Raw genomic sequence first — 12,452 nt, 5'->3', positions numbered from 1 at the left:
CACATCTCGTGAGAGTTTTACTATTTCGCATATACAAGATAGCCAAATGATGTTTTTTACGGTTTGCACACAACCAGAGTTAAGAAAATGTAATAACTAATAGCGTTAACGATTGTTCCGATTCAAATTTATTTTAAAAATTAATATTTAGGTTATACAATATGACCCAAATGACCTTTTTTAAGTTTTGGACATAACCAGGGTTAAGAAAATATAACAATTAATCATTACAGCATTGTCCGATTTGATTCCAATTTAATTTTTGAAGTTCATTTAATGTACTGTAAATTATTTTTTAAATTTTTCTTATGAATTGTTTTTTAAAAAAATAATTATATCTCACTCATTACTGTTATCTATTATTCGAATAAAATTTAAATTTACTATTTCGCATATACAAGATAGCCAAATGATGTTTTTTACGGTTTCAACACAACCAGAGTTAAGAAAATGTAATAACTAATAGCGTTAACGATTGTTCCGATTTAATTTTTAGATATAATTTGATTAACCCTAACTGATTTTTTAAAATAATTTTGATGTATTGTATTTAAAAAAAAAAGTCATATCTCACTCAACTACGGTTATCTATTATTCAAATTTATTTTAAAACACCATCTCGTGAGAGTGTTAAGAAAATAGAACAATTAATCATTATAGCATTGTCCGATTTGACTACAGTTTCATTTTTGAAGTACTCTGTAATTTTATGTTTAAAATTTTTCTTATGAATTGTTTTTTTAAAAAAAGTAATTATATCTCACTCTATTACTGTTATCTATTATTCGAATATAATTTAAAATTTACTATTTCGCATATACAAGATAGCCAAATGATGTTTTTTACGGTTTGAACGAACACAACCAGAGTTAAGAAAATGTAATAACTAATTAGCGTTAACGATTGTTCCGATTTAATTTTCTTAGATATAATTTGATTAACCCTAAAATGATTTTTAAAAAATATTTTTTATGTATTGTGTCTTAAAAAAAAAATAGTCATTATCTCACCCAATTACGGTTATCTATTATTCAAATTTATTTCTAAAATTAATATTTTAGGTTAGACAAGATGACCCAAATGATCTTTTTTTAAGTTTTGGACATAACCAAGGGTTAAGAAAAATAGAACAATTAATCATTTACAGCAGTTGTCCGATTTGATTCCAATTTAATTTTTGAAGTTCATATTAATTGTACTGTAAATTATTTTTAAAATTTTCTTATGAATTGTTTTTTAAAAAAAATAATTATATCTCTCACTCTATTACTGTTATCTATTATTCGAATATAATTTAAATTTACTATTTCGCATATACAAGATAGCCAAATGATGTTTTTTTACGGTTTGCACACAACGCACACGAGTTAAGAAAATGTAATAACTAATAGCGTTAACGATTTGTTCCGATTTCAAAATTTATTTTTAAAATTAATTATTTAGGTTATACAATATGACCCAAATGACCTTTTTTAAGTTTTGGACATAACCAGGGAGTTAAGAAAATATAACTAATTAATCATTACAGCATTGTCCGATTTGATTCGCAATTTAATTTTTGAAGTTCATTTAATGTACTGTAAATTATTTTTTAAATTTTTCTTATGAATTGTTTTTTTAAAAAAAATAATTATATCTCACTCATTACTGTTATCTATTATTCGAATAAAAATTTAAATTTACTATTTCGCATATACAAGATAGCCAAATGATGTTTTTTACGGTTTCAACACAACCAGAGTTAAGAAAATGTAATAACTAATAGCGTTAACGATTGTTCCGATTTAATTTTTAGATATAATTTGATTAACCCTAACTGATTTTTAAAATAATTTTGATGTATTGTATTTAAAAAAAAAAGTCATATCTCACTCAACTACGGTTATCTATTATTCAAATTTATTTTAAAATTATTATTTAGGTTATACAAGATGACCCAAATGATCTTTTTTAAGTTTTGGACATAACCAGGGTTAAGAAAATAGAACAATTAATCATTATAGCATTGTCCGATTTGACTACAGTTTCATTTTTGAAGTACTGTAATTTATGTTTAAAATTTTTCTTATGAATTGTTTTTTTAAAAAATAATTATATCTCACTCTATTACTGTTATCTATTATTCGAATAAAATTTAAATTTACTATTTCGCATATACAAGATAGCCAAATGATGTTTTTTACGGTTTCAACACAACCAGAGTTAAGAAAATGTAATAACTAATAGCGTTAACGATTGTTCCGATTTAATTTTTAGATATAATTTGATTAACCCTAACTGATTTTTAAAATAATTTTGATGTATTGTATTTAAAAAAAAAAGTCATATCTCACTCAACTACGGTTATCTATTATTCAAATTTATTTTAAAATTATTATTTAGGTTATACAAGATGACCCAAATGATCTTTTTTAAGTTTTGGACATAACCAGGGTTAAGAAAATAGAACAATTAATCATTATAGCATTGTCCGATTTGACTACAGTTTCATTTTTGAAGTACTGTAATTTATGTTTAAAATTTTTCTTATGAATTGTTTTTTTAAAAAATAATTATATCTCACTCTATTACTGTTATCTATTATTCGAATATAATTTAAATTTACTATTTCGCATATACAAGATAGCCAAATGATGTTTTTTACGGTTTGAACACAACCAGAGTTAAGAAAATGTAATAACTAATAGCGTTAACGATTGTTCCGATTTAATTTTTAGATATAATTTGATTAACCCTAAATGATTTTTAAAAATATTTTTATGTATTGTGTTTAAAAAAAATAGTCATATCTCACCCAATTACGGTTATCTATTATTCAAATTTATTTTAAAATTAATATTTAGGTTAGACAAGATGACCCAAATGATCTTTTTTAAGTTTTGGACATAACCAGGGTTAAGAAAATAGAACAATTAATCATTACAGCATTGTCCGATTTGATTCCAATTTAATTTTTGAAGTTCATTTAATGTACTGTAAATTATTTTTAAAATTTTCTTATGAATTGTTTTTTAAAAAAAATAATTATATCTCACTCTATTACTGTTATCTATTATTCGAATATAATTTAAATTTACTATTTCGCATATACAAGATAGCCAAATGATGTTTTTTACGGTTTGCACACAACCAGAGTTAAGAAAATGTAATAACTAATAGCGTTAACGATTGTTCCGATTCAAATTTATTTTAAAATTAATATTTAGGTTATACAATATGACCCAAATGACCTTTTTTAAGTTTTGGACATAACCAGGGTTAAGAAAATATAACAATTAATCATTACAGCATTGTCCGATTTGATTCCAATTTAATTTTTGAAGTTCATTTAATGTACTGTAAATTATTTTTTAAATTTTTCTTATGAATTGTTTTTTAAAAAAATAATTATATCTCACTCATTACTGTTATCTATTATTCGAATAAAATTTAAATTTACTATTTCGCATATACAAGATAGCCAAATGATGTTTTTTACGGTTTCAACACAACCAGAGTTAAGAAAATGTAATAACTAATAGCGTTAACGATTGTTCCGATTTAATTTTTAGATATAATTTGATTAACCCTAACTGATTTTTAAAATAATTTTGATGTATTGTATTTAAAAAAAAAAGTCATATCTCACTCAACTACGGTTATCTATTATTCAAATTTATTTTAAAATTATTATTTAGGTTATACAAGATGACCCAAATGATCTTTTTTAAGTTTTGGACATAACCAGGGTTAAGAAAATAGAACAATTAATCATTATAGCATTGTCCGATTTGACTACAGTTTCATTTTTGAAGTACTGTAATTTATGTTTAAAATTTTTCTTATGAATTGTTTTTTTAAAAAATAATTATATCTCACTCTATTACTGTTATCTATTATTCGAATATAATTTAAATTTACTATTTCGCATATACAAGATAGCCAAATGATGTTTTTTACGGTTTGAACACAACCAGAGTTAAGAAAATGTAATAACTAATAGCGTTAACGATTGTTCCGATTTAATTTTTAGATATAATTTGATTAACCCTAAATGATTTTTAAAAATATTTTTATGTATTGTGTTTAAAAAAAATAGTCATATCTCACCCAATTACGGTTATCTATTATTCAAATTTATTTTAAAATTAATATTTAGGTTAGACAAGATGACCCAAATGATCTTTTTTAAGTTTTGGACATAACCAGGGTTAAGAAAATAGAACAATTAATCATTACAGCATTGTCCGATTTGATTCCAATTTAATTTTTGAAGTTCATTTAATGTACTGTAAATTATTTTTAAAATTTTCTTATGAATTGTTTTTTAAAAAAAATAATTATATCTCACTCTATTACTGTTATCTATTATTCGAATATAATTTAAATTTACTATTTCGCATATACAAGATAGCCAAATGATGTTTTTTACGGTTTGCACACAACCAGAGTTAAGAAAATGTAATAACTAATAGCGTTAACGATTGTTCCGATTCAAATTTATTTTAAAATTAATATTTAGGTTATACAATATGACCCAAATGACCTTTTTTAAGTTTTGGACATAACCAGGGTTAAGAAAATATAACAATTAATCATTACAGCATTGTCCGATTTGATTCCAATTTAATTTTTGAAGTTCATTTAATGTACTGTAAATTATTTTTTAAATTTTTCTTATGAATTGTTTTTTAAAAAAATAATTATATCTCACTCTATTACTGTTATCTATTACTCGAATATAATTTAAATTTACTATTTCGCATATACAAGATAGCCAAATGAGGTTTTTTACGGTTTGCACACAACCAGAGTTAAGAAAATGTTTTAACTAATAGCGTTAACGATTGTTCCGATTTCATTTTTAGATATAATTTGATTAACCCTAAATGATTTTTAAAAATATTTTGATGTATTTTGTTAAAAAAAATAGTCTTTTCTCACTCAATTACGGTTATCTATAATTCAAATTTATTTTAAAATTCATATTTAGGTTATTCAAGAAGACCCAAATGATCCTTTTTAAGTTTTGGACATAACCAGGGTTAAGAAAATAGAACAATTAATCATTATAGAATTGTCCGATTTGATTCCAATTTCATTTTTGAAGTTCATTTGATGTATTGTAAATTATTTTTAAAATTTTTCTTATGAATTGTTTTTTAAAAAAATAATTATATCTCACTCATTACTGTTATCTATTATTCGAATAAAATTTAAATTTACTATTTCGCATATACAAGATAGCCAAATGATGTTTTTTACGGTTTCAACACAACCAGAGTTAAGAAAATGTAATAACTAATAGCGTTAACGATTGTTCCGATTTAATTTTTAGATATAATTTGATTAACCCTAACTGATTTTTAAAATAATTTTGATGTATTGTATTTAAAAAAAAAAGTCATATCTCACTCAACTACGGTTATCTATTATTCAAATTTATTTTAAAATTATTATTTAGGTTATACAAGATGACCCAAATGATCTTTTTTAAGTTTTGGACATAACCAGGGTTAAGAAAATAGAACAATTAATCATTATAGCATTGTCCGATTTGACTACAGTTTCATTTTTGAAGAACTGTAATTTATGTTTAAAATTTTTCTTATGAATTGTTTTTTTAAAAAATAATTATATCTCACTCTATTACTGTTATCTATTATTCGAATATAATTTAAATTTACTATTTCGCATATACAAGATAGCCAAATGATGTTTTTTACGGTTTGAACACAACCAGAGTTAAGAAAATGTAATAACTAATAGCGTTAACGATTGTTCCGATTTAATTTTTAGATATAATTTGATTAACCCTAAATGATTTTTAAAATAATTTTGATGTATTGTGTTTAAAAAAAATAGTCTTTTCTCACTCAATTACGGTTATCTATAATTAAAATTTATTTTAAAATTAATATTTAAGTTATACAAGATGACCCAAATGATCTTTTTTAAGTTTTGGACATAACCAGGGTTAAGAAAATAGAACAATTTATCATTACAGCATTGTCCGATTTGATTCCAATTTAATTTTTGAAGTTCATTTAATGTACTGTAAATTATTTTTTAAATTTTTCTTATGAATTGTTTTTTAAAAAAATAATTATATCTCACTCTATTACTGTTATCTATTATTAGAATATAATTTAAATTTACTATTTCGCATATACAAGATAGCCAAATGATGTTTTTTATGGTTTGAACACAACCAGAGTTAAGAAAATGTAATAACTAATAGCGTTAACGATTGTTCCTATTTAATTTTTAGATATAATTTGATTAACCCTAAATGATTTTTAAAAATATTTTTATGTATTGTGTTTAAAAAAAATAGTCATATCTCACCCAATTACGGTTATCTATTATTCAAATTTATTTTAAAATTAATATTTAGGTTAGACAAGATGACCCAAATGATCTTTTTTAAGTTTTGGACATAACCAGGGTTAAGAAAATAGAACAATTAATCATTACAGCATTGTCCGATTTGATTCCAATTTAATTTTTGAAGTTCATTTAATGTACTGTAAATTATTTTTAAAATTTTCTTATGAATTGTTTTTTAAAAAAAATAATTATATCTCACTCTATTACTGTTATCTATTATTCGAATATAATTTAAATTTACTATTTCGTATATACAAGATAGCCAAATGATGTTTTTTACGGTTTGAACACAACCAGTGTTTTGTCTTCGAAGTGGACTGTATTTCTTGTAACTTGCTCTTGTTTACGCAAATTAAACCCGGTAGTTAGAATAAAAATAGTATTTATTAACTACATACAAAATTGGTAATTCGGTTTAGTAACAGCGTAAATTAAAATTAAAAAGAACTCGATTTCTTTGACGCGAGTCTTGATTGTGTCTGTCTTTTTGACGCGCCGTGATGTCACGGAGCATGAAGCAGCAGTAGCCATGGATACTTGCGCGGTGCGGCGTTGCCGTGTTTAACAGGAAATACTATGTTTCACAGTTTTATTTAGTTTTCAATAGTTTTTGCACAAAGTTTCACTGGCATGAACATGGCCCCGGCCTTGAAAGGACTACACTTTCAAATCACTTAAAGGCAAAGGACATATCTTCTGGAAACTCCTTTTGATGCATCCGGTACTCGTATGAATAGAAGCGATGCGAGAGATTCCATCTGCACCAGGATGAAGCTGAACTATTCGTCCCAATTTCCAGGCAGTCGGCGGAGCTTGATCATCTTTGATTAATACTAGGGAACCAATAGACAATTGACCTTGGCTGACCTTCTACTTCTGCCTTTGTTGTAACTCGGATAAGTAGTCCTGTTGCCAACGTCGCCAGAAATGCTGGCAGATCCTCTGCACCAATTGAAATCTGGACAGTCGATTTAGCTTAACGTCGTCAAGGTTCTCGTCAGGAGCGGCAGTCAAAGGTCTTCCGATGAGGAAATGAGCAGGGGTTAACGGGACTAGGTCGTTAGGTTCAGATGAGAGGGGACAAAGAGGGCGAGAGTTTAAGATGGCCTCGATTTGTGACAATGTAGTAGAAAACTCTTCAAAGGTAAGATGAGCATTTGCAAGGACACGTTTCAAATGATGTTTAACGCTCTTAACCCCACTCTCCCATAAACCCCCCATGTGCGGTGAGTATGGACAGATAAATTGCCAGTCTATTCCTTCACTCACAGCGGTACCCTTCAATTCATGTTGGTGCGATTTTAGAAAATCCTTAAGTTCGCGGTGTGCTCCCACAAAGGTTGTGCCGTTGTCACTTACTATTTTAGAGGGCTTTCCTCTTCGCGAAATAAAACGCCTAAGGGCCAAAATAAAAGAACTGGAAGTTAAACTAGAAACCAATTCGAGGTGCAATGCCTTTGTAGTAAAGCACACGAAAACTGAGATGTAACACTTCTCTAACTTGCAAGATCGAGACCTTCCAAATCCTGATCTCACCAAAAACGGACTAGCATAGTCAAGTCCAGTTACATGAAAGGGTGGCGAAGGAACAGTGCGATCGCGCGGTAAATTAGCCATAATTGGTTGAACAAAATCAGGTTTGACTCTAAAACATCTAATACAACGTTTAACAGTACTTCTAGCTAGGTTACGTCCCGAAATTGGCCAAAATTCGTCTCTTATTGATGACAACAAAGCTTGAGGTCCAACGTGAAGTAACTTAAGGTGTTGATAAGCAAAAAATAACTTAGTAAACGGATGACTGGAGTGTAAAAGTATTGGATGTTTTTTATCTGGTAAAAAATTAGAAAATTCTAATCGACCCCCAACCCGAATAATTTTATCTGAATCTAGAAATGGTGTTAAATTGAGAATTTTACTCTTGCTATCGATAGAACGCTTTTCAATAAGACATGAAAATTCGTATGGAAATGACTGTCTTTGCGCTACTTTAATTAAATATTTCTTTGCTAGGTTTATTTCTTGAATAAGAAGCGGACCCTGAATTCTATCAGAAATTGGTTTTAAACAATTATTTTTAAATCGCAAAATGTAAGCTGTAACGTGAATCAAACGAGAAAATTGTGAAAATCGCTCGAAAGGAAATTCTTCAATTTTAATTGTTGGCAGAACTGTGGTTGAAAATGGTTTCAACTCCGGAACGGTATCCAATTTCGATAAAGATGTAGGCCATTCAGCAGGAGGTGCCTTTAGAAACTTGGGTCCATACCACCACATATCCATTTCTAGAATTTGATTGTCATATAATCCTCTGGATAAGTGATCGGCAGGATTTTCTTGAGTGGGCACATGTCTCCAGTCTTGATCATTGGTGAGATTTTGAATTATCGCTATACGAGTGCCTACAAATGTCTTTAAAAGATTTGCACTAGTTTTGATCCAGGCTAAAACTATTGAAGAATCGGACCAATAAACAAATTTATCGATTTTTATGGTTAAAGACGTCGTGACCTTTTTTACTAGACGAGCAAGCAATAATGCCGCACATAATTCCAATCTAGGAATGGTAAGAGTCTTGATAGGTGCAACCTTGGATTTTGAGCATAAAAGATTTACAAAAACTTGGTTATTTTTATCTATGCTACGTACATATAGACATGCTCCATAGGCTCGCTCAGAGGCGTCAGCAAAGCCATGTAACTCGATTAACTGAGGCTCCTGGCACACTACATGTCGTTCAATGGTTAATTGATTTAAAAAAGGTAACTCGTTCTTGAATTTCGCCCACTGGCCGGATAGATCTACTGGAAGAGTTTCATCCCAAGGCAGCTTCTTAGACCACAATTTTTGCATGAAGATCTTAGCAAGAATGGTACAGGGACTTAGCATTCCTAACGGATCGAAAATGCGAGCTGTAAGGGACAATACTGATCTTTTCGTATCAGTTTTATAATTGTTTATATCAATACAAAATGCCAACTGGTCATTATAGCAGGACCAAGTTAAACCTAGAGTTTTCGTAGTCTCATGTGGGCCAAATGTCAAAATGCCGCATGACTTGTCCTCAGTTTCAATTCCATCGAGCACCCTTGGATCATTGGAATACCACTTGCGCAGCTCGAAACAGCCACTTCTTAAAATACGTGTTATTTCTCGACAAATATAGCGCGCATGCTCAATGGACTCTGAGCTGAAAAGAAGATCATCAACGTAAAATGATCGCCTAATGACATTAGCAACCTTAGGAAGGGAGTCAGCACATTCGTTGGCTAACTGGAATAAGCAACGAATAGCTAAATAACTTGCACTTGCTTGTCCATAGGTTACTGTATTTAGCATGTATGTCTTAAGTTGTTCCGTAGGGTTTTCTCGCCATAGTATTTGCTGAAGCTTTCTTTGCTCGGGATTTATCAGCACTTGTCTGTACATCATTTTGCAGTCAGCAGAAATGACGTAACGCTTTTCGCGGAATCTCAATAACATTGACAAAAGGTCGTCTTGTAAAACTGGACCTATAAATTGAATATTATTAAGAGATATTCCGTTGCTAGAGGGTGAACTGGCATTGAACACAACGCGAAGTTTTGTTGTCAAACTATCTTGTCGTAGAACTCCATGATGAGGCATGAAATATTGTACCCCACCAGGCACATAACTAGAATCAGCAATGGTCATGTGATTTAAAGATAGATACTCTTGCATAAACTTGATATATTGTACTCTTAACGACTCGTTTTTCAGCAATCTTTTCTCGAGATTATAAAACATGGCAAGATTGACTATAAACCTACCTTCATGGTTCCTAGTTGTAGTCTCTATAAAAATTTTCTCACACTCGGTTTCCTCGTTGGATAATGGCTTGACTTGATTTACCTCCTCGACTTCCCAGAACTTTGAAACTAAATCATGCAATTCTTGGTTAGTGCTTAAGTTGCAACAAACATCTTTTTCCTGCTCTCTTGTTTCAATTTCTCCCATTGGTCCTGCTACAATCCATCCAAGTTCAGTTTCTTGAATTGTAGGGCTATATTTACCACCTGACAACCTACCTGTTTTCAACAAACTCCAGAAAAGATCACAGCCAATCAAAAGTTCGACTGCTCCTGGCCTGTTAAAAGTTTCATCGGCAAGATGTAGATTGTGTGGTATATTTAAGGATTCTAGATTAATCTCAAAACCTGGGGTGACATTTGTTATTTCAGGAAGAATAAAACACATAAGCTTAGTTTTAAAATTGGTATATAACGAGCTCAAGTCAATTTGACATTTATTGCGCACCTTGGTAAGTGAATTTGATATGCCAAATATATTTAAATTTGCATCGAATGTGTCCAGTCCTAAAGTATCACACAAGTTTTTAGTGATAAAGGAAGACATGGATCCAGAATCTAGCAAAGCACGCACAGTGTGAGGAATGCCAAACTTATCCAGAACTTGAACACGAGCTGTTGATAACAATGTAACACGCTTACTTGATTTGGACACAGTACTAGTTAAAACTGGCTCGACTTGAGGTGTTTCATAGCTACTATTATCAGCATTTTGCCCCTGCGATACAGACTCACCTTTATCTTCATGCAATAAAGTATTGTGCCACAACTGACATTTCCTACAAGTGCCCCCTCTACATCTTTTAGGTGGATGCTGGCGTAAGCAGTTCTGACACAACTTGGCCCTATTAACAAAGTCGATGCGTTTTTTGACAGAAAGTTTAAGAAAATCTTCGCAGACATAAATAGAATGATCTTTCTTGCAATGGTAACATGAAATAGTAGAAGTAGATGTAACTAGAGACCTAGAGGAAAAACGTGGCTTGCTATCTCGTTTACCCTGTCTATCATCCTGTGCTAATTTCATGTTTGTTTTATACTCGAGAGTTTCTAAAAAGTCAGCCCGATTAGTTAAAAATATTTTTAAATTTTCTAGCGTAGGTGAATTTAATGTAATTGAATATTTTTCCCATTCACTAATGGTATTTGAATCGAGCTTAGAACTTACCATATAGATAAGTAAAGGATCCCATTCCCTAACTTGTTGATTTAATTGTTCTAGTGACCTTAGGTGCTTTGATACATCATCAATAATTTTTCGAATTCTACCCGAGGATTCCTTCTGAATATTTTCTAGAGTAAATAAAGCTTTGATGTGATTATGAACCAATAATTTTGAATTGTTAAACCGATTATTTAAGGTATCCCATGCAACGATATAACCATTTGCGGTAAACTCGATAGCTTTTAAAACTTGCGCTGCACTGCCTTCTAAAGAAGCCCTTAAGTAATGATATTTTTGAATGGCGGATAAGCATTCATTTTCATGAACCAAGGATTGAAAGGTTTCTTATACTCTAGCCACTCATGAAAAATACCGCTAAATTTGGGTAGGGGAATCACTGGCAATTTAACCCCACCTAAATCAAATTTTGGACTTGAACTTGATCTAGCATTTGAATGATATGAGTGCACTGACCCAACATCATCATTTTTACTCGCTGAATTTAAAATGTTTTTTGCTTTAGCTATTATTGCAAAATAGGACTCGTCCAATAACGCACGCTCGGTATATTGGTCATTTAAAAGAGCCAATGCAACACTTGCCTCGATATCATCTTGTATTGTCAAATAATCTTGATAAAAAATTTCAATTCGCGACAATCTTTCTTGAATTTGAATAATTTCTTCATCACTTAAAACTTGCCCCCGCAAAATACTCTCCTGTTTTTGATCTATAAATTTAGTAAAAACCGTAAGAGAACCCTTAATTGAACCCCTTTTGCGGATTAACTTGTCTAGGTCAGACTCTGCCATTGTTTATTTACCTATATAATTTTCCTTTGCTAGCGCCTTGACCTCGTCTCCCAAAACAACAACAAATAATATCCGCCCTCAACTCCGGCCTTGCGATGCTAATTCCACCTTTTTCAGCTAGCGATGAACTTAAACCGGCCCGTGCAATCGAGGAAATTTCTTGTTTTCTGGCTGGATTTTATTGTCTATTTGATGCGGCTCGTAAGGATTATGTTTTGTCTTCGAAGTGGACTGTATTTCTTGTAACTTGCTCTTGTTTACGCAAATTAAACCCGG

General features: G+C 30.2%; 1 protein-coding gene across 1 annotated transcript; it reads right to left on the bottom strand.

Moving 5' to 3' along the window:
* Positions 1-7,239: 7,239 nt before the first annotated feature.
* LOC126749190 (uncharacterized) lies at positions 7,240-11,226 on the bottom strand. The gene has a single exon (XM_050458873.1). It carries the CDS (start codon positions 11,224-11,226, stop codon positions 7,240-7,242), a length of 3,987 nt encoding a protein of 1,328 aa, XP_050314830.1.
* Positions 11,227-12,452: the final 1,226 nt, after the last annotated feature.

Source organism: Anthonomus grandis, chromosome 22 (assembly GCF_022605725.1).
Source record: "Anthonomus grandis grandis chromosome 22, icAntGran1.3, whole genome shotgun sequence".
Classification (NCBI taxonomy): Eukaryota; Metazoa; Arthropoda; class Insecta; order Coleoptera; family Curculionidae; genus Anthonomus; species Anthonomus grandis.
Note: the sequence above shows the minus strand (reverse complement) of the source record. Positions and strands in the feature narration are given on the sequence as shown.